Source organism: Prionailurus bengalensis, chromosome B1 (assembly GCF_016509475.1).
Source record: "Prionailurus bengalensis isolate Pbe53 chromosome B1, Fcat_Pben_1.1_paternal_pri, whole genome shotgun sequence".
Classification (NCBI taxonomy): domain Eukaryota; kingdom Metazoa; phylum Chordata; class Mammalia; order Carnivora; family Felidae; genus Prionailurus; species Prionailurus bengalensis.
The window spans coordinates 117,012,182-117,035,306 of NC_057344.1; the positions used below are offsets into that span (position 1 = coordinate 117,012,182).

The window sequence follows — 23,125 nt, forward strand, 5'->3', positions numbered from 1 at the left end:
TATCTACATATCTACATTTTTAACTTTAATCTACTCCCTAGGCATTTGCAATACTTTTATCAGGAATCCATAGTCCATAGGTGACTGCAAGCGTCAAAATCTATACCAAGAGCTTAGTCATCATAAAAGATTTTAGACATGTTTCGTTAAAAGATGAGCGATGCTCACATGTGGCGGGCTACAAAGACTGTATTGTAACCATAGCCTCTGCATGAGCAGAAATGGATTCTGGCAATTCTAGCAGCCAAGCACCAATGGAACACCCCACTATCCCAGCACTGCCCAATATGGTAGCTGCCAACCACACATAGCTATTTACATTTAAATTTAAAATAATAAAAAAACTCTGATCCTTAGTCACACCAGATACATTTAAAATGTTCAACAGCCACGACTGGTTATTAGCTACTGTGTTGGATTATGAAGCTATACAGTATCTCCATCACTACAGACAGTACCACTGGACCAGGCATTCTAAACATAGAGCTCCATTTGGTCTTGTGTACTTCCTCCTCCCACAAAGGAAGACTCTTGTCTCGTTTGACTAGAAGATTAATCCTGCAGTCACAAAAATACAACGTTATCTTATTTTGGGTATGAACTTCATCATACTTAGAACAGGCTGATTGGTTTGTGCCTACATCTGAATGAATTTTATAAAGTGAAAGAATTAGTTTGAGTTGCTTTCACTATAACCATACCACCCAGTGGTGAAGTTATGTAGAAGATGTACAGCTCCTATCTACTTCTAAGAAAGGTTACTGATGTTTACCAAAAGGAACTGGCAAGTGTTAGATGCTAAATTGGCTTAGGTTAGTTCACAAATTCCTCAGCCATATTTTCCAAAAAATCTTAAGTGGTTCTAAGTGTTATGAGAGGTATGAATAATGAATTATAAAAGCACTTTTTTTAGACATACCTAAAAAAATGAAATCTACAAAGGAGTAAAGGAGACGAGGTCAAAAAAGAGTCAGATTTATGAGAATAGCTTCAAGCAATAACGTTAAGGATAAATTAGAAAAGACTAAAAAGCTAACTTTCTACCTGTGACTTCTCTGAAACTGAAATATACACTAAAATTTAGTCACATCAAACCACATATGGACCTTTACACTTAATCTCTACTTTCTATGTTTAGTTATGCTAAAACATACTCTACCTCAAATAACACACTCCTACCCTGTCAACCTGGTCAATCTTCACATATTCCTTTAGAGCCCAGTTTCTATATTCCAATATCATACTGTTCCTAATTTTATTATTGTTCATAAAGGTTTCAACTTTCTTTTGACACCACTATTAATATCGAAAATGTTGACATCTGATAAACCAGTCAAGAGCCAAGTAACCTTGAAGTTTAACAATACCTTTCATTTCAATTTTCTCTTTCATCTTTTCTTCTGCTCTTCCTCCTGTTATCTGTTCTTTGGCACCAGAAGATACAGTTGTTATTGGTATAGACTGTATCACTTTTTCGGAAACTGTGGAATTAGCTTGCAGTGAAGTACCAGATGGGAATGGTATTTGTTTCACTGATACAGAAAATGAAATAAAGTCATTATGAACTCTTTTTAAAAGAAAATTTCACTGTATATGATTATCAAATCTCTACTCTCTGAGACTGTAAAAAGGCTGCCAAAAAATTAATAATATTTTAAACATGATAAAAGTTAAAAGATCCTCATTTAATCACTAATGACTCAACTGACACAATTGCACACAATAATAATGACTAATATTTATCATGGACTATGTCCTAGACACTTTTCAAAATGCTTTATATAAATTAACTCTTGTATTTCTAATACCCTAAAAGCAGTACGTTTTCTGTTGTTGTTTTTTAGAGAAAGAGAACAGAAACAAGGGAAAGGGGGAGACAGAAAGAGACAGACACAAAGAATCTTATGCAAGTCCTATGCTCAGTGCAGAGCCCAAAATGGAGCTCGATCCCATGACCCTGGAATCATGACCTGAGCCGAAATCAAGAGTTAAGACACCCAAGTGATTGAGCCACCGAGGCACCTCTAAAAGCAGTAACTTCTATTCACATCCCCATTTACAGATGATCAACATGAGCAATACAGAAGTTAAAAACTTGGCCCATCACACACAGAATGAGTAGGAAAATAAATTTATACTGAGGCAGTCTGTCTCCAGAGACTAGCCTCTCATGGTTTGGCAAGATGGCATGTTTTTCACTCAGGTTTTCTTTTATACTGAACTATAACTAGGAAAGTGTTTTAATAAGAGTCATTTCTTTATCAGCATTAATGGAGATGCAAGTCCATAATTCTATTTCAAAAAACTTTTTAAGAAAGAAAATTCCTTCAGCAATGTTAAAAACACTCTCATGGCCTAGTGAATATGGAAAAACAAAATCTTGTGAGGGATTTTGATGTGGGTTAGATTCTGGCCAATATTCAGACCACTTTTCTGAGGTATTTTTAAGTTCCCTGGAGGCTATTGCTTCATTAAGTAATGTGACACTCCCTATTTTATGTTCCACCATTCGACAGAATACAATACTTTAATTTAAGCTGTTGATATGCTTTAGCATTTCATTAATAAGATTAGAGTTTAAAATGTTCCAGGGCAAACTTTTGGAACTGGGAAAATGGAAAGCAGTTTTACACTGCTAATATTTTAACTGTTTATTTAATTCTGTACCTGTATTCCAAATCTCTTTGTTGTGGAAAAGATCACATTTTTCATTAACAAACAATATTCTCTTCAGTTGATAGTTTTAAGCACACATTATTGATTTTTCCTTACTTTTGTTTAGCTCACAAAGGGTAGAACCCATACTACAGAATTCAAAATAAACCACTCACTGACAGAATAACATGATAGGAAGTAGCAAGAGAGACTTTCACTATACTTGGGCCTACTTAACTCGCTTAGGAAAGATTTTCTATAATATAATCAAATGCGTCTCTCTGTGTGGTACTTTAATATTGTAACAGAGCTATTATTATTGTTGTTGTTCTATAATATAAATTTGTCTAGACACCTTTAAAATAATTCAGTAAAATTTAAATTTTTATTTATAACATAATTGAAATGATAATTATCTGCTGAGTTGAATAACCTAAAAATTATATGATTTCAGGAGTGCCTGGGTAGCTCAGTTGGTTAAGCGACAGACTCTCGATTTTGGCTCAGGTCAAGATCTCACGATTGAGATTGAGCCCTGCATCAGACTCTGAACTGAGTGTGGAGCCTGCTTGGGATTCTCTCTCTGCCCCTCCCTTCCTTGCCAACACGCATGCACTCTCTCTCTTTCTCCCTCAAAATAAATAAACATTTATAAAAAACTTTATGATTTCAAGCAAATTACTTTATAGCTATCAGCTTTAATTTCCTCATGTATAAAACAAGGACATTTGTGTACACAATTTTAAGGATAAAATATATAATATACATGAAGCACTTGGCACACCTGCCTGGCATATAGTAAAACTTAATAAATGTCAGCTAAATATTATTATGGCTTATTTTCAATAACTAATAGGGAACAGTGATGATCTAGTTGAAGCATATAGCACAGAGATTAAAAGCATAGTGTTGTTTTTTTTTTTTTTTTTTTTTCAAAAATAAACATAAAAAAATTTTTTTAAAAAAGGGGGCTCCTGGGTGGCTCAGTCAGCTGAGCGTCTGACTTCAGCTCAGGTCATGATCTTGTGGTTTGTGAGTTCGAGCCCCACGTTGGACTCTGTGCTGACAGCTCAGAGCCTGGAGCCTGCTTCGGATTCTGTGTCTGCCTCTCTTTCTGCCCCTCCTCTGCTCACACCCTGTCTCTCCCTCTCTCTCAAAAATAAATAAACATAAAAAAATTTTTTTAACCAAAGTTTTTTTTTTTTTTTAATTCAAGTATAATTAACATACAGTGTGCTACATTACTTTCACATGTACAGTATGATTTCCCTGATGAGGTAAGAATATACAATGGAAAAAAGACAGTCTCTTCAACAAATGGTGTTAGGAAAACTGAACAGCTATATGCAAAAGAATGAAACTGGAGCACTTTCTTACGGAATACACAAAAATAAACTCAAAATGGATTAAAGACCTAACTGTGAGATCTGAAAGTTCCTAGAAGAAAAGATAGGCAATAATTTCTCTTGACTTCAGCCACAGCAACATTTTCTAAACATTTTCTAAACTGAAGCAAGAGAAACAAAAACAAAACTAAACTACTAAGACTACACCAGAATAAAGCCTTTTGCACAGTGAAAGAAACCATCCACAAAACAAAAAGGCAATTAACTGAATGAGGGAAGACACTTGCGAATGATATATCTGATCAGCAGTTAATATCCAAATTATATGAAGAACAACTATAATTCAACACCAAAAATAATTATAATAATAATAATTCAACACCAATAATAATAATCCACTTAATAATAGGCATAGTACCTGAAGAGACATTTTTCCAAAGACATACAGATGCCAACAAACACATGAAAAAGATGCTCAACGTCACTAAAAGCATAGGTTTTTGAAACCCAGCTCTGCCACTTTTTGCATGAGCTGAAACAAGATCATTTGCCTTTCCTAAATCTCCATTTTCTCTTTTGTAAGGAGAACAATTGCATAAGAAGGGCTACTGTGGGGATAAAATGAGAAATCTAGCATAATACCTAACTTAATAAACAATGATATAATTACTATTATAAATCAAAACAACCTATTATTTCAATATTTAATCACCTCCGTTTTGAATTTCTGCCTGAATTAGCTCTTGTTTCAATTCTTCAATTTCTTTCTTTAATTTAGCATTTTCAACTCGAAGTTTCTTCTCTTCTCTCAAAGTTGCCTGCAAAACTAGGATCAAGAAAATCCAGTAAAGATACAGCCATGTTTTCTAAAAGGTTTCTTATGAATACTATTTGAAAAGAGCATAGCAGTATAAACACAACTAAGATAATACCAGTAAACAAATTTGTCTATTCCTTTATATCAGTTTAGAATTTATTAAACTACAAAAACGGTAAAAAATCTGTGAAATAATAACAGAACAGAAAAGTTTTGTTTATGGGGCACCTGGGTGGCGGTCAGTTGAACATCCAACTTTGGCTGATGTCATGATCTCACAGTTCATGAGTTCAAACCCCACGTCCAGCTCTGTGCTGACAGCTCAGAGCCTGGAGCCTGCTTCAGAATCTGTGTCTCCCTCTTCCTCTGATACCCCCTACCCTGCTTATGCTCACTCTCTCACTCTCAAAAACTGAATAAAAATTTTTTTTTTTAATTTTTTTTTTTTTTCAACGTTTATTTATTTTTTGGGACAGAGAGAGACAGAGCATGAACGGGGGAGGGGCACAGAGAGAGGGAGACACAGAATCGGAAGCAGGCTCCAGGCTCTGAGCCATCAGCCCAGAGCCTGACGCGGGGCTCGAACTCACGGACTGCGAGATCGTGACCTGGCTGAAGTCGGACGCTTAACCGACTGCGCCACCCAGGCGCCCCATAAACTGAATAAAAATTTAAAAATAAATTTTTTTTAAGTTTTGTTTATGAATCATTTTTCTAGCTTCCATAATGATACTAATGACAAATCAATAATACATAAACTATCAAAATGAGACAAATATTAAGATACATTATTATTTCTTTAAGCTGGAGATCTAATGATAGCAAACCATAAAAAAACTATTCTCACTTCTTTCTTTTTAATCATTACCTTGTAAAAGTACAATCTGTTATTCTTTTTTTCCTAATTTCTCAGAGGTTGAGCTGGGCTGCCAAATATTTAGTGAGTGAAATAGCTTCAAAGATTTGCTCAACATATAATACGTGCGTTAAAGGTGAGCAACAGGATATACAAAAGAATAAAAACAAAACAAAACAAACAAACAAAAAACAATGATTCTCAGTGGGGTTAGGACTGCTCCCGAGGTAGGATTCTTAAAATCTGTGGGAGTATTTTGGGGCATTTATTGGGCAGAAGTCAGGGATGCCAAATGTTCCGAAACATGCTAGATACACTCATAAAATGAAGAGCTGTTTCACATTCTACAGAATTTTCCACTGACCGATTGTACATGTGTGTAGGTGAAAATCCTGTTAATCATTTGAGCCTAGATCCTATGTTTTATATATAAACACAAAATATTATTAAACATTTTCATCACACCCTGAATTTTTTATAAATCAAGTATCATATAAATCAAGAATAAACTATTCTTTGCTTTGTTCACAGCCTTACCCGAAGAATTATTCATCATTCTGAGTAAATCAAAAACATAACTGAAAGCTGCTTCTGCTATCGGAGTTGCTAACATAAAGGCAGACTAAATAAACACTCATATCAATTAGCATTATATCTGTTGCATTCTTGGTGATTCTATGTATGTGAATCATATAGCATATGACTTTCTCATATGTCTGGTAATACCATCCACCTAAGAATTTACTTACTAAAATACGTATTTTTATTATTACTACCATTTATAAATTACTTTCTTTTTTAATTTTCCTGTGTATTATATACATGATTAATGTATGGTTTGAAATTATGTGTATAGGTAGGTTATTTTATCTAAAAAATATTTTATTTACAAAACATTAAGAGATTTTACAAAATATTTATTGCAAAACAGGAACAATGGGACTGGGAAGCATCAGGATAGGCTACCAAAAAGTAATAATGACAAAGGTGAAGAATAAACACGCACTAAGGGTAGAAAGGTTCCTTTTTCTTTTAATTAGCAAAATTAAAATGTTAGTCAAGTTGTTAACAGGCACCCATATGAGAAAAAATTCACAGAAGAGATTAGAGATCATCTCTAATCTCTTTATCTTACTAATGGAAAGAAATATTAAAAACTTTAAGAAAAATAACAAGAAAAATCCTTTAAGAATTTTAAGAAAAATAAGAAAGTTTATAAAACATTATAAAAAAGACATAATTAAAGCAGTATTTTAAAATAAAGAAAAAATATCCTGTAGAGTAAATGTACAATTCTGTAAGCCATTCACAATCTTATACAGCAAAGAAAAGCATTTCTTTAGTTATGGTAAAAGACTTAGGAATTTTCGTCACACCATTAACATGGACTATTGAGAAATAAAATATACTTAACAAAATTCAACCTAAATCCTAAAAGGAGAAATTCAGATTTGATATTTTTGTACTTATCATAGCAATTTCTAGGTAAAATTTAAAGACATATTGGAAAAATGTAAAAATCATTTCAGAAGATGCCTCAGTAGAGGGTAATATGAGTATATATTTTCACAGGAGATATCTGAGTTCATATTTGATTTTACCCAATTTTCTTCATTTTACTCTCCAATTCTATATCAACTTATTTTAAACATGAATTTTCCTTTAGCACTCTTAAAATAATACACTGTTTTCCTTATATTACATTCATTACATATGAATTTTAATTTATCTTAATCCCAAAATATTTTACTCAAAATTAAAATGTTAAAGGAATCTAAGTTATCATCAAGATGATGAAATAATATTTACGGGGTAAACACAGTTTTTGTGCTGTCAATATGTGAATTCCTTTTAAGTATCTCCTCAGAAAATGTAAAATCTCTTACTTGCTTTCTCCTTAAGAAGAGCAACTTGCTGCTTTAAATATTCAATAATTTGATCTGCTTCTGCACCCTTCTGTTCCAGTCTCTTCAGAACAGCACCATTAGTTGCCATTTTTTTAAAGATACGGCAGAAAATCCTAAGTGAAAAAATAAGTCATAAGTTATACCACAGAAGGAATAAAATTTATTGTACAGAACACTAAGCAAGCAGTTTGAAAGGAAAAACATCTTCCACTTTAACAGATCAATGTACTAGAAAACTACATTTCCTATACTTTTCCTCCAGAGCAACAAACCAAATAAATGGCAGAAACATTAAATGACTAACTCCTCAATATGTTTGGAAGAGGGAATCAATTTTATTTCCCTAAATGCAAAAAACATGCTATTTCACATTTTAGGCTGGAAAATTTTAAAGAAACTTTTAAAATACAGCAGAGTATTATAACACAAAACAGGAAGACTAAGGGAAAAGAATAACAATAACCTTAACCAAGCTGTAACTGAGTGCCACTCCTGTGTTCCAAAGTTAAGAATTGCTGAATTCCCTTTTTATATGCTACTTTTAGATACTGGATATTTCTACCGCTTATTTAACTATGTACAAATGTAAGGAGGAATATTTGACTTAGGAAAGACAAAAGAAAAAGATCAACAATTAGGAACATATCAATATTAAAGACACGCCAACTCGGAAATAATGTCAGCATATATACTGTGACTCTTATTAAAGAAAATAATTAGAATTTTAATTTCATAATAATTTACAGAAATTAGAAAACATCCTGTCAGTGTTCAGAAAAATGTGTATATGCAAGAATTCTGAGATTAACTCATAACGTTGAAGTTTAAACTGCCAAATATTAAAACAGTCACACTAACAAAAGACAAGATAAATCATTAATACTACAAATTGCTCTTTTTTATCTGATTAACTTGAATTTATAATACAAAAGATAACAATGACACAAGCACTGCTGAAGTAATTCTGATTTTAAATAAGTGATACACAATAAAATGGTGAAATTTTTTGATAAAGGAAAAAATTGGCTAATAAAGGACAAATAATGTAAGATGTTTGAAAGTTTCAAATTATGCAATATCCATCCTTGAATAGGACATTCTGAAATCTTTACCTTTTTATTAAAAGAGACACAATCCTCAAAAAACTTTTACGCTAAAGTTAACAATTTATAAATAGAATGACTAAAAAAAACTGATAAAAATAAAGTTGCTAATAAATGAAGAAAATATAAATGCGGTTAATCTGAGAAAGTCATAGTAAACCTCTCATTTTCTATACGGACTATTATTTAACAATTTAAAAAATACAGAGCATGTTGGTACAAAAATTGAAAATGAAGATATTAACTTTTTAATTCAGCCAATTTTTACCAACATAAACACAGAATACCCCGTTGCTCCTCAAATTTTTTTTCTTTTTAGAATTTTAGAGAAAAAAACATATGAACATATGAAGAAAGTTAAGGTAAAAACAGCTTGTTCTTTTGGACTTTTAGTATCCTCCTATTAGCATTCTTTCAGTTTAATGTTTACTTTAGTCTAACATAATAATCAAATATATTCAATAGGTGAAATAGCTAGCCCAAGAAAAATAATGAGTATTTGATTTAGCATAATTTGTTAACTTTTACTTTTGTAGCAAAAAAAAAAAAAAAATTTGATGAGTTAATACCAAAATAAATGTGACATTAGTGATATGCCTTAGAAAAATCATCCCCAGTAAATGAATATCTTAACTCATAAGAAATAACTATAAGTATAAAATAGTTGTCATGAATTTGTCTACTGGTACAGAAGTTATCTCACAAATACCAGCCAAACATGAAACTCCTGTCCTGACTCACAGAAAAAGTTTCAAAACTAACAATAATTTGCAAAATAGAGATCATAAATCCCACCGAAGAGAGAAAAAAGATATTTTACTGAGTTGATAAATCTATTAACTATCTACAAAATCATTATAAAAATGAGTTAAATAAAATATCACTTTTGTAATACATACTGAAGCACCAGCGTAACTTTAGTAAGAAAGAATGCTTAAAAACATAAACACAAATGAACTGAATATACTCAATATATATATAAAACCACTAGAGAAAACAATGGGATAAAAAGAAGTGGTAACACTTTGAATGATACTGATAAAAAAAATATATATATATATATCAATGCTTTATGTATTTATTACATAAATTATAAAAGAAGCATAATTTATATACTTGGCTATAACTTTACTATTATAACTTTAGATTAAGGTCTAACTTTAAATCATGAAATCAAACTAGGACTGAGACATCACTTGAAATATTCAGTAAAAATGGATTCATTTTTAGGTTTTTGGTGTTTTTTTTTTTAATGTTTTTTATTTTTGAGAGAGAGACAGAGACAGAACACCAGCTGGGGAGAGGCAGAGAGAGAGAGAGAGAGAGAGAGAGAGAGAGAGAGAGAGAGAGGTAGACACAAGAACTGAGCGAGGTAGGCTCTAGGCTCTGAGCTGTCAGCACAGAGCCCGAAGCAGGGCTGGAACTCATGAACCACAAGATCATGACCTGGGCTGAAGTTGGATGCTCAACCAACTGAGCCACCCAGGTGCCCTGTAAATGGATTCATTTTTAATCAAATAATTGTACAAATAAAATATGAAAAATAAAGAGAAAACATGTTAGTAACAAAGAGAAATGTTACTGAAAAGACATGTATAGGACATGAAGTCTTAAAATGTTGAGAACAGAGAGATGACAGTGATCCTAATAAACCACTCATATATAAAGTAACTATGGATGACAGAAGCCATCTCAAATTTCCTGATAGGTATTGTTGAGTAATAATATCTAGTGCTTACTTTGTCTTTAGTAACTGCCAGGTCTTTTTCTCAGCACCTCACAATATTAATTATCACAACACCATGAGATACATATTATTATTATTCCTTCTCCTTGTTTACAATATTAAGAACTTTTTACAAGAGTATGAAATAAAAGTAATTTAATAACAGGAACATGGATTTGCAAATCACAAGACCTTGGATCAAATCCTACCCTTTGCCTCCGAATCAACTTACCTAACCTCTCTGAGCCAAAAGTATTCTCATTTGTAAAATGGAGATAATTTTATGTATCTCATAGCATTGATATGTGGCAAAATAAGATACCACGAATAATATTCAATATTTCTGGCAAGTGGTAAAAAATGTCAGGCACTGAACAAAATTCTGGTCACACTAAAAAAGATAGGATATATGTACAAACCTCACCTTCAAGAAGCTCTCAATAGTGTAGGCTACCGATGAGCATGATATTTTGTAGATCTTTAGGTAAATGATTTTTGTTTTCTTAAAGGTTAAGAACATAATAATAAAATACAAATTATAGATTGATATTAAAAATACATTTAGATAATTTGGCTAAGCCATACCTTAATTTCTTTGTGAGTGGTGGTATGCAGTCTATGGGGGCAATAAATATTAATTTATTTACATTAATTGTGAATTTTGTTTATAATAGTATATAAAATATACCTAGAGACTCCTGTCCTCAGGAATACAAGACAACAGCCAACTGAAATCTTTGCACTTTCCCCTACAAACAGATATTTTATGTGCCATTGTAATTACAGAAACTCTAAAACTAGATTTAAGATTATTTAAACAAATGGTGCACAAAAAAGGAATACTGAATGGCTTATAGATTTCAGTTTGAACACCTTGTGAAAGTCTTCTAAGAAACTAGTATTAATGGTTCTCAACTCTAGCTCAAAAGGCAAAGCAGTCCGGCACAAGCCATACATGCCATTTTGCCAAAGGCACACAAATGGCCAAGAATACCAAGAGAAAAATTGTCTTATGAAAATTATGTAAATTGTTTTGGTTTAAGGAAAAGAAAAAAGGAATAAAAATTCACTGAATACTTTCTACTCACAATTTTGCTATGAACCTAAAACTGCTCTAAAAAATAGTCTTAAGAAAATTCACTGAACAGCACACTTAAGAATGCATGAATTTAAAACCTGAAAATACTCTACATCCTAATTACTTATGACAAAGGCTTCATTTGGTTATGCAATAATTAATAATATCCCAACATTTACAACATATATCACATAATGATAGGTTAGTTGTAACTATTTTAACTGCCACAAATATCAATAACATCATTACAAAGGAAGTCTCATTAAGAGAGAAAGTATCTTTTGCTAGCACTGTCATGTTTCCAGCAATAATCAAGTTTTCTTGACAAAATAAAACTTAGGAGCGACTATAAAACACACTAGCTGTTTTAACCAGCGTCTATTTTTTCTTTACTCCTAGGTTATCTTGGCAATATTACTCATGATGTGAAAATTAACCTGTCCTTTGAGATATTCTGGATTAGTTAGAAAGACAAGTATATATGTTGAACAAAATTTTCCTCAAATGCTAAGAGTTATGTATTGTTTTTGAATTAGAAGCTCTGGGAATAGGTTTTCTAGTACTTGTTAATTAACTTTAAACTTTTCAAAAATTAAGTATGATGCATAAATTTATGTCCATATTTTATAGTAATATGTAGATATTGATCACTCGTACCAGCAGAAAAGTAGTTGTCTTTTTTTTCCCTTACAGTATTTATAGCTAACTAATCTTGGTTGAATCACATACTTAACAGCCTGTGTGATCTTGGTAAAGTTACTTCTCTGTTTCATTTTTTAAATTTATAATGAGGATAATTTCACCTGATTTCACTTTCTATTCCTTGGCACCTCCTTTTAGGGATCCTTTTTCTTGACTTGTTCCTTTTATGTTTTTCAGGGTTTGGTCCTGATTTCTAGTCTCTTCTAAGGATTGCAAACTATTACCACCACACAAAGCAGGGATCCCTTTGTGTTCCAGGGTTAACAATGTTTGAAACAGCTGAAGGTTTAAGCAAGGCAAAACAGACTGAACAACTCCCTGTTGTCTGCCACTTTTGCCACCTGCCAGGTCCCTATAAATAACTTAAGTTCATGACCCCAATTTTACTTATATTTCCTGATTTTGAGTCATGTGCTGGGTTTATAGTAGAGAGCAAAATTAAACATATTCTTTGTATTCACTAAGCTTTCAAACAAATGAGGGAAAACACAGTAAATTGGAAAAAAAATTTAAATGAGGTTAAGTTTAGGGCAACAGTGCTAGTTTAATAAAAACATTGCTTAAAGCTTGGACAAATCTTGTACCATTCAACCCAGTGCTCATTTCATTATCATGTGCCAAGTGCTCCACAGTGACTTGCAATTTTACATGGTATTTTACATGGAGTACCTACTGAATTTCATAACTTTAAGCTTCCTCTGTCTCCTCAAAACTTTTAATGTGCTAATAGGCTTAGATTTTCTCACAGATGATAATGCTAATAATAATTTTTTTTAAGTTTATTTACTTATTTTGAGAGAAAGCAAGTGTGAGCAGGGGCAGGAGCAGAGAGACGAGAGAGAAAGGATTCCAAGCAGGCTCCCCACTGTCAGTGTGGAGCCAGATGTAGGACTCTATGCCATGACCTTAGCATGACCTTTAAAACCTGAAAATACTCTACATCCTAATTACTTATGACAAAGGCTTTATTTGGTTATGCAATAATTAATAATATCCCAACATTTACAACATATATCACATAATGATAGGTTACTTAGCCCAAATCAAGAGTTAGACGTTTAACCAACTGAGCCACTCAGGTTACCCAATAATAATAATGTTAATAACAGATAACATTTTAGAGTATTTATTATGGGCTGGCTAAATGCTTTACATAGATCATCTATGAATACTCTATAATTACTTCCATTATACAAAGAAGAAAACTTGAATTAAAATTAGTTTGCCTTAGGTCATGTGACTAGTTAGTAACAGGATTAAAACTTAGGGTTGGTCTGATTCTGCAGTTAGCTCTTTTAACATCGAAGCTCCAATTTCTATAAAAGACATAATTCTGTAGAGTTTCCCAATGTATTTAACCACAAAATCCTAACCAAGGAGCACCTATAATAGAACTAATATCCTCTAAAACATTTTGGGAATACTGGCTTAATCTGTACTAAATTTTATTTAATGATTAGGAGATTAAAATACACATAATAATTGCATGCATAGTAATTACAAATGCAAAACACATAGAAAAAAAAAACAGTACATGAGTACGTAAACTGGGTTTGGATAGTAAGTTTCTGGATAGTTTAGATAGATTTTTCTTCTTCCTTTACTAATTTTAAAAAATAATGAATTTATTTTATAACAAAAAGCATTTGAAAAGTATTATCTAAATTATTTTGCCTTTAATTTTGTTCATAATATTCATTATGGGTCATTAAATCTAAAAAGCCATTGTAAGATGCTGCTATTCATTAAAGCTGTTGCTGATTTTAGGAAATACATGAATTTAAACTACATCGTAATCATTAAAACATATACAAAAGGTTATTTCTGAGATTCCTATCATTGCCAAATGGCTTCCCTATACCTCAGTAGTCTTTCCCCACTCTGATTCTAAATTATCAGTAACTTCTTTTAAATAACAAATTCCCTGCCCCGGCTTTTCAATGTTAGGAACCAAATGTAAACAAATAAGCTATTGCTTTGAAATGGAAATTTTAAGTGCAGGTTTTCAATTTTATTTTATAGTATAGGAATTCTACAAAAATTTGGAAGGGTCTCTCTACTTCCCAAACACCTGATTTCACTGTTTCAGAACTTCAACTAGGTAAAAGTTTATGTTCTTCTTAGACACTCTAAGTACTGTATTTCATAAAATCTAAGTGCCACCAATTGTAAAATGGCTCCAATCATAAGATGCTCTGGCATTTTATGTACCATTAAGAAAAAAATCACACACCCTGTATCATTTGAAAAATCTCTTTTAAATTTAGCCCTATTTTTATCTTATGTCACTCTTTTGTTTCCCCTTATCTGTGTATACACAGTGACTTTTCATTTTAATGGTAAATCTGCATATAAAGGATATTTAAAATGGAGATTAAAGCCAACAACTACATACCAACACTACACGTAACCAAACTGATGACAATATTAACCATAATGACCAAGTCTGCATTAAGTACAGGCACTGACAACTATGTCGCAAGTGCCACTTAGTTCATAGTGACTTTAAGACATCAATAATTGTGAAATGTAAATGTGAGAAAAACATGTATATCAGAATAAACTATAGTGATTTTAATTAATTTTTTCTCTCCCTTTCTACCACCATTCTTATTCTAACCTTCCAATCTTCATTCCTCCATTTGCTTCATAATCTAACTGCCAAATCACCCCACAAGAACATTTTTATTACCGTGCTACATAAGGGATACTTTTTAGAACAAAGTTAGTACCTGTACTAGGATTTAAAACCTGTCAAATGTAAGAATTTTTAAAAAGGTATATAATAAAATTAAATATTTTGAGAACAATCCCTCCCAGAGACACTCAAACTACAATAGCAGTGGTAACTGGCAGTAATGCCACGAGTATTTTTGCAACCTTTGCCAAAATATTGAAAACAGACCTAAAACTATGCTTTTTGTGAATGTTTATTTATTTGGCGTGTGGTCAGGGCACGAATTCAAATTCTAACTTGGCCATTCATCAGCTGTGTCACTGTTTTTATTTAAAAAATTTTGAGGTGGGCCACCTGGCTGGCTCAGTCGGTTAAGCCTCCAGCTTCAGCTCAGGTCATGATCTCACCACTCCTGAGTTCAAGCCCTGCATCGGACTCTGTGCTGACAGCTCAGAGCATGGAGTGTGTTTCCGATTCTGTCTCCACCTCTCTCTGACCCTCCCCGCTTGTGATCTGTCTCCGTCTCTGTCTCTCTCAAATATAAATCAACATTAATTTTTTTTTTTTTTTTTTTTTTTTAATTTTTGAGGTATAGGGGCACCTGGGTGGCTCAGTCGGTTGAGCGTCTGACTTCAGCTCAGGTCATGATCTCGCAGTCCATGGATTCGAGCCCTGTGTTGGGCTCTGTGCTGACAGCTCAGAGCCTGGAGCCTGCTTCAGATTCTGTGTCTCCCTCTCTCTCTGCCCCTCCCCTGCTCATGCTCTGTCTCTCTCTCTCTGTGTCAAAAATAAATAAACGTTAAAAAAAAATTTAAATTTTTGAGGTATAACTAACACATTAGTTTTAGATGCACATGATTCGATACTTATGTGTACTGCAAAATGATCACATTAGTCCAGTTAACGTCCTTCACCATAGTTACCAAAATTTTTTTCGTGTAATGAGAACCTTCAAGATCCACTCTTCTAGCTACTTTCAAATATTCAATAGAGAATTAACCATAGTCACTGCTTTGTATGTTATATCTCCGTGACTTACTCATTTTAAAACTGGAAATTTGTTTTTATTCTTGATTGTTTTTCTTTACTTACTGGAGTGCCTTCTTCCTCTTTACTAATAAGGGCACAAGGAGTCTTGGGGGAGTTAAGGGATGGCTATGAGAAGACAGTCCATACATTTTAGGTATTACGGCCATTGACACAGAAAATCTTCCTGTCCAGTGAAATATGCATAAAATTTTAAAAAAGGGTATGTCTAGGCCTCTCATGGCCTTCTTAGCAAACACCAAGGTCACCTTTTACCTGATTCAGAATTTCTTCAGTAGGGTTTAACCATCCCTTTACATTCAAAGAAGCACTCAGCAATATCTTACTCCCATTTCCTATCCAAGAACACAGCTAATAACAACAACCACTATTTTAATGAGCCAAGCATATTACATATGGAGCCCTTTAAGCTTTTCAACCGTGTGAGATAACATTTCCATTTTATAGAAAAATTCAGAAAGTATGACTTGTCTAAATCCATTCAAATATTAAATGTCAAAGCTCTGATTTTAACTTGTGTTAAAACTCACACTACACTTCATTTTCTTTTTTTTTTAATTTTTTTTTTCTTCAACATTTATTTTTTTAGGACAGAGAGAGACAGAGCATGAACGCGGGAGGGGCAGAGAGAGAGGGAGACACAGAATCGGAAACAGGCTCCAGGCTCTGAGCCATCAGCCCAGAGCCTGACGCGGGGCTCAAACTCACGGACCGCGAGATTGTGACTTGGCTGAAGTCGGACCCTTAACCGACTGCGCCACCCAGGCGCCCCTACACTTCATTTTCAAAGTGTTTCCCAAATCTAATTAGAGAAAATTAACTTACTACCCACCAATATTCTTATCCATCTAAATTAAGGGCACTAAGAACCTGACCATCCATTTCTCACCACCCTTACTCAAGCTACCATGTCTCCTGTACCATGTCTACTAAAAAATCCTCCAAACTGGTCTTTCTTTCTTCTACCCTGTCCCTTTCAATATATTCTCCACAGCAGCCAGTAAGATCCTCTTTTTAAAAGGAAGCCAGATTATGTCGTCTACTGCTCAAAAGTCTCCAATAGCTTAGATGCCCTCAATATCTTTCATGATCTGTTCCTTCTATGACTTTGTCTCTAGCTTTAATCCCTTAACTCCAACCCACAAGCTTCCTTGCTATTCAGGAGAGTTTATGTTTCATGGCATCAACTAGCAATAACTGCTTATGGCTGGTTCCTCTACCTGACTGCATTTACCCCAGACACTTGTATGGTTAATTCTCTCACTGACGTCAGCTCTTGCTTGAAAGTTGTCTTTTCAGTGAGACTTTCCTGACCACACTAATATTTCAAACTATATCCTCCTCTGCTTTATTACTTATCCCTTAAGCGCCCATTACGACCTGCAATAGAACATGTTTTTCTTAATTCTGTTTAGGATGTCTTCCTCAATAAAATAAGAACTACAGGAAGATAGGGGTTTCTGTTTTGTCCATCGTTCTGTTCCCAATGCCTAAAACAGAAACATAGTGGGCGCGTAACTAACTGAATGACTTCCGGACCCACCTCCACCCCTTTCACACACACCGGTGCGCGCGCACACATATAACTAAACGTGTTTGTGAATATATCTTTTCCAGTAGCAGCCTTTCCGTCAGCCCCGCATCCCGTTTCTCAAACTTGGTTCCTTCAAGAGGTACCAAGCTGTTCCCTACTTCCACATGCCAAGACTGGTGCTGGTATAAGCGTACTTCCCACCGGTATTCGGAGGCTAGGTCCTATCTCCCCAAGATGAGTAAGGGAAGGAGGACTCTCCTTTGATCTCAACACGCCTACCCCCGGACCCTCTCAGGGAGTCACTCACATAAACCGGTGGACAGAGCAACCTGGAGACCTTCACCGGGTAGCCTCAGTCTTCAGCAATTAGGGGCACCGTCCCTCACCCGACGGCAGTGAGAAAGGACCCAACGAGGTGTCCTCACCAAACGCCTGAGCGTTCCACCGATTTAACGTCAAATTCTGTCGCCCCCTTCCCGGGCGTAACCGCACCACGCTGTCCGTCTTCTATTTCCTCAGCTAATAACTTGAACTCCTCTGCACCTCTTCCTTGGTAGCTACATTTTGTCGCCGGTTGGGTAAGGGGCAAAACGCCGGACGTCGGGTCTTTCCTCCATGTTGTGTCGTGGAGGTTGTGAGGTCAGAGGAAACGGCCGGGCTGAATCCAGGGCGGGGGCGGGGAGAGCTGGGAGCTGTCACTGGAGCGGGTCTGGCTCGCGCTCCCGGCCAGATTCCGAGCCGGGAATTTCGGCGGATTTAGCTCGCAGGCAAAACGCAATCCCAGCGCTCCCGGAGCGGCCTCTTTTGTAGAAGCACCTGAGATGCTGGGTGTGGTGCACTAAACGGTAGCGGCAGCAGCAGCCACAGCAAGCTGGGGCCCTGTGTAGAAGCTCCATCCCCTTGTCTCTGTGCCCGCCTGACTCAGAGGCAGGTATTTGGGTTCGTCAGTTTTGTGTGTCGTAGTGGGTGGGGCCGGTGGGAGGTAGAGGAATGTCAGGTGCAGCGAGTGACCCAGTTTGTCCGCAGTAGAGGAGCCAACCTTTGGAGCTGCTTGCTACTGAGTCCTGTGCCCAAATGGAGCTAATGTACGCCTTCCTTCCTACACACGTTTACCCGAGTCCTTTGAGAACTGTAGGCAGATGTTTAAGAGTAACCACTGCATCACTGCTTCGAAGGAAGATTTAAAGAGGCGTTGGAGAATGTAGATTCAGTTCTCCATTACTCACCATAGATGCAAAGTCTTGGTTTTGTTTTTGGTTTTCAAAGGTTTAGTCATTTGTCGAGACATAACGTTCCCTTGTGGAGTGGGGGAATGTGAACAACTGGAAGTTCCTTTAGAATTGCCAGTGGTTTCTTTTCAAGGCCCCTTGGTTCCTGTTTTTGTTTGGGACAGAAAGACAACTTTTTGAGGGAAAGTATATAAAAGAAATGAGCTAGTGTTATTCGCCCGTTGAAGAAATGTGTGAATTACTTTATTCATGATGAAATCGGTATCTTTTGTACTGTGTTTTTGACCTTCGCCCCCCGACCTCCAATCTAATTTCGACTCCCAAATTCTTTGTGGGTAGGGATTGTGTCTCGTTAACTGTCGTTGGCCCTGAAGCTGGAAAAAACACCTGAGTTAAAATAGGTTCAAGATATTGGTTGAATGAATGAATTTTCAAACCCCATTCCTACGTTGTATTTCCTCAACTAATCTCTCTCTCAACTTCAACTGTTTTTTTTTTCACTAGCTTTCTTCCACTCACCAAGTGTGAACAAATCTATGTGTATATTTTTTTATATGTGAACCTTTTTATGTGCACTCATCTACATGAGTGCTTGGTAGTTGAAGGAGAACATTGATGAAATATTTTACACTAACTCGTGTCTTATCTTTTTGAATCATTTGCGTTTCTTTGTTTGGTTCTTTGCTTTTCAGTTGTCTGATAGTCTGTCTAATTGAAAATCAAATAGTATAATATAGAAGGATTGCATAATAAAATGCAATAGTTTAGTGTCTTTCTTCCTACCCTTAGTCCTATTCCTCAGAAATAACCCCTTTTAACCTTGTTAAACCTTAGATCTATATGTTGAATAGTAAAAGAAAATGCTCACTCTTTTTTCTTTTCTTTCTTGATTTCTTTCTTTCTTTCTTTTTTTTTTTTTTTACTTTTTAAGACAAACTATCCATAACCTCCCTTATCCAAAGTTTTGAATAGTCATTACATTTTTTAGTTTTCATATTGGTTAATGTTATAATTCTAAATTATTTTTTCACAATTTTCAAAAATATATTTTGGCTCCTTGTTTGGTAAAATGAGGAAAGTAATGCCTCTACCTTCATTACCACTGCAAAAACTATATCTATCACTTCCACCATCCCCTATCTGGACTTTTATTTATACATTGTTAAGGTTAATAATATTTATATTACATTTCTTAACTACAATTTTTTTTGCTTTTTTTATGTGTGCTAAAAAATGACAAAATGCTACAATAGTATGGTTTTGTAAATATTCCTAAGTACAGAGTCAAAAAGTATGCTATGATACATTTCCTTCCCAGTTTCTTAAATTCATGACCCCTGTGCCACACTAAGGAGAAGACTTGTAATATTAACATCAGATTGATTTCTTCTTTCTTCCCCTATAATGACCAAAAAATTATGCCATAGTTAAGTGTGATTTATGTTTTGGGCCATGTACATCTTATATAGTTTTTAACCCTCCTCACTTTTACAAAGGACTTTCTGTTTTCTTTTGAGGGAAAGTTAGTTACATTGTTTTTTTTTTTTTCACCAAATCCTTCCATCTTACGCTTTCTTTACCACGTCCTCTCATTCTTTGTATGAGAAGCTTCCATTCCATATCTTTGCTTGAAGATGTTCCCTTAAAGCCCAATTACTTTCTGTTTAATGTGAACAGATTACATTCTGGTAAGTTACATTGTTTCTTAACCACACATTTTCTGTTATTTGTTTTTCTCCTCTGTTTTGGTAGAATACATCCTAAGAATATTTATTCATAAAAGGTATGTGGATGTTAATTTTATTTTTTAATGTTCATATGGCTGTAAATTATTATTTATTTTTGCTATAATGATGGATAGTTTGGCAGGGTATAGAAGCAAAATTTTGTCTCTTTAAGTCTTTCAAAGCTTCACTGTCCTCTAACTTTCACTATTGCTCATGAGACAATGAGAATGTCACTCTTAATTTGTTGAGGCCTGAACTATTTGTTTTCTCTCTGGAATGACTAAAAAATTTTAGTTTTCCTTGATGCTTTGAAAATGTATGATGACATGTCTTGTGAGTTTATTCTTGAAGTGAACTCATTGAAAGGAGCTAGGAAAAATGTCATAGTGTGGGTATTTTTCATTTACCCTCCTCTATATTATAAGCTTTTCTAATTTGAAGGTACAATTTCCCTTCAACTGTGGGGAATTTTTCTCCTATTCTGTCTTCTATAATTTATTCTCCTTTATTTTCCTCTTTCTCTTTTTGAAACTGTTGTCAGGTGGTTTTTGTATACTTGGTTTGATTTACTATATCTATTATCTTTTCTCTTATGTTTTCATCTATTTGCTTTTTGTTCCATTCTCTGAGCAGTTGTCTCAACTTTCTTTTCCAACACTCAGTCTAACTTGGTAATAATTTAATTTCCAACCACTCATTTTTAATTATTCCTTCCTCATATTCTCTTAATTTTATTTTTTTATAAGATACAATTTACATATCTTAAAATGCACTGATTTTAAGTGAGTAGTTTGATGAGTTTTGATACGTGTAAACATCCATGTGACAACCACCACCCCAATCAAGATGCAGAACATCCAAAACTCCAAAAAAGTTCATTTTATCAATTTTTTCTTTTATGGTTAGTGCTTTTTGTTATCCTGCCTAAGAAATCTTTGCTATCCTAAGGTTGCATTTAGATCTATAATCCATCTCAGATATTTGTGGATGTAACAGTAGGAATTGAGGGATTATTTTTTTTCTTTTCCATATGGATATATTGTTGTTCCAGCACCATTTGCTGAAAGACTGCCCTTTCCCTATTGATTTTCTTGGCCTTTATTGGAAATCAATTCATTGTATTTTTAAGATTTTTTTCAACTTAAAATTTAAAAAATATAAAGTATGTGGTCTCTAACACAAACATATGTAGATATAGAATATGGAAATTTGGAGGATAATAATAATATGAACACCCATTAAATCCACCAATTAAAAACTAAGATATTTATTACTCAAGATTGTTGAAGCTTCTTATGGGTTCTTCCCTAATCTCACTCTGCTTTTCATACAGTGGTAACTGTATCCTCATGTTTTTCTTCTCCTTCCTTCCATCCTCCTCCCCTTCTTCCTCATTATTATTATTATCACCTTTTTAAAAAATTTTTGTAAGGTTTATTCATTTTTTGTAGAGAGAGACAGAGCGTGAGTGGGGGAGGGGCAGAGAGAGAGGGAGACACAGAATCTGAAGCAGGCTCCACGCTCTGAACTGGCAGCACAGAGTCTGATGTGGGGCTCAAACTCACGAACCGTGAGATCGTGACCTGAGCTGAAGTCGGACGCTCAACCGACTGAGCCACCCAGTTGCCCCTACCTTACTTTTTAATATAATATTACCTCAAATGTACATACTCCTGAATTATTTATTATTCAGCTTTTCTTGTTGAATATTATGAATATTGGCATACATTTTATGTGCTTTTTTTCCCCACCCAACATTAGATTTATCTATGCTGATATATGTTGCTACAATTTGCTTATTTTCTGTCATGTATACTCTTCCATCAGATGAACGTACAGTTTACTTAATCATTCACCTGTCTTTGGATATTTAAGTTTCCAGTTTGGGGATTAATAGGAACAACACCATGCTGATTTTTCTTGCATGTATCCCTTATTTATGTGTGTAGGACTTTCTGCCGGAATTGAATAGCAAAATAGTGTCAAACTGTTTTCCAGAGTGATTGTTTTAGTTTATATTCTCTTCATATCCTAACATTTTGTATTATCAAATTTAATTAATCAGATTTAACTATTACTCTCTGGCGGGTATAAATTCTCCTATACTTTTAATGAGCAGTTTCTTGAATATTAATGAGGATGTTCATTTTCTCATATATGTACCAGCAACTCCTTTTTACTCTTTTGTGAAATATGTTTTGCTACACCTCTTTTTATGTAATATCATGTCAAATCTTTCAAAATAATTTCAACTTGTTTTGGTTTTCATTGTTTTCTTTTCCATAACTTATTTTAGTCACCTCCAGGGCAGGTTTTTTTGTTTGTTTATTTTATTTTTTGCCCATTATGATGTGGTCTTTCTTCAACTATCTGATGATTTCTGGACAGTTCATTATTTTAGAGTTAAGGAAGTCTGTCTGAGAGCTTTGTGTATATAGACAGGCTTGTTGACTGCTATTCTGTGTTTTAGGATGGCTGGGTAGATAGTTATATCTTAACTGGGGCCCTACAAATTCCAGAATTAAGAGCAGTTTGCCTTTGTCACCATGCCCATACTAGCTATTTATTATAATTCTCACAAAGTTGGTTTATTTCTAGGAAAGAAACTTACCTTTTTTCCTTTGAGGATAAATAACTAATAATGGGGGGCCAGTGACAAAGTTAATTCTTTTATTCTTCAGCCCTTTAAGTTATCATTCTCATTTCAAATCCTCTTCTGAC

At 34.3% G+C, this 23,125-nt stretch overlaps 2 protein-coding genes across 4 annotated transcripts in view; one reads left to right on the forward strand and one right to left on the reverse strand.

Moving 5' to 3' along the window:
- The window catches only part of AIMP1 (aminoacyl tRNA synthetase complex interacting multifunctional protein 1), a 43,476-nt gene extending 25,471 nt beyond the window's left edge, over nt 1-18,005 (reverse strand). The window contains exons 1-4 of one of the 2 annotated variants that reach the window (XM_043571121.1): nt 17,756-18,005; nt 7,561-7,694; nt 4,714-4,827; nt 1,368-1,532 (exon numbers count right to left, since the gene is read on the reverse strand). In XM_043571121.1, coding sequence (XP_043427056.1) covers nt 1,368-1,532; nt 4,714-4,827; nt 7,561-7,694; nt 17,756-17,757 — 415 coding nt within the window. In that variant the 5' untranslated portion in view covers nt 17,758-18,005. Of the gene's footprint in view, nt 1-1,367; nt 1,533-4,713; nt 4,828-7,560; nt 7,695-17,148; nt 17,410-17,755 lie in introns of those variants that run through there. The other variant, XM_043571130.1, reaches the window with a different exon arrangement.
- A 265-nt stretch (nt 18,006-18,270) lies between these two features.
- Nucleotides 18,271-23,125, forward strand: part of TBCK (TBC1 domain containing kinase) — a 220,901-nt gene continuing 216,046 nt past the window's right edge. For both annotated transcript variants that reach the window (XM_043571089.1, XM_043571097.1), the window contains exon 1: nt 18,271-18,375. The gene's annotated coding sequence lies outside the window, so the exon portion shown is untranslated. The remainder of the gene's footprint in view (nt 18,376-23,125) is intronic.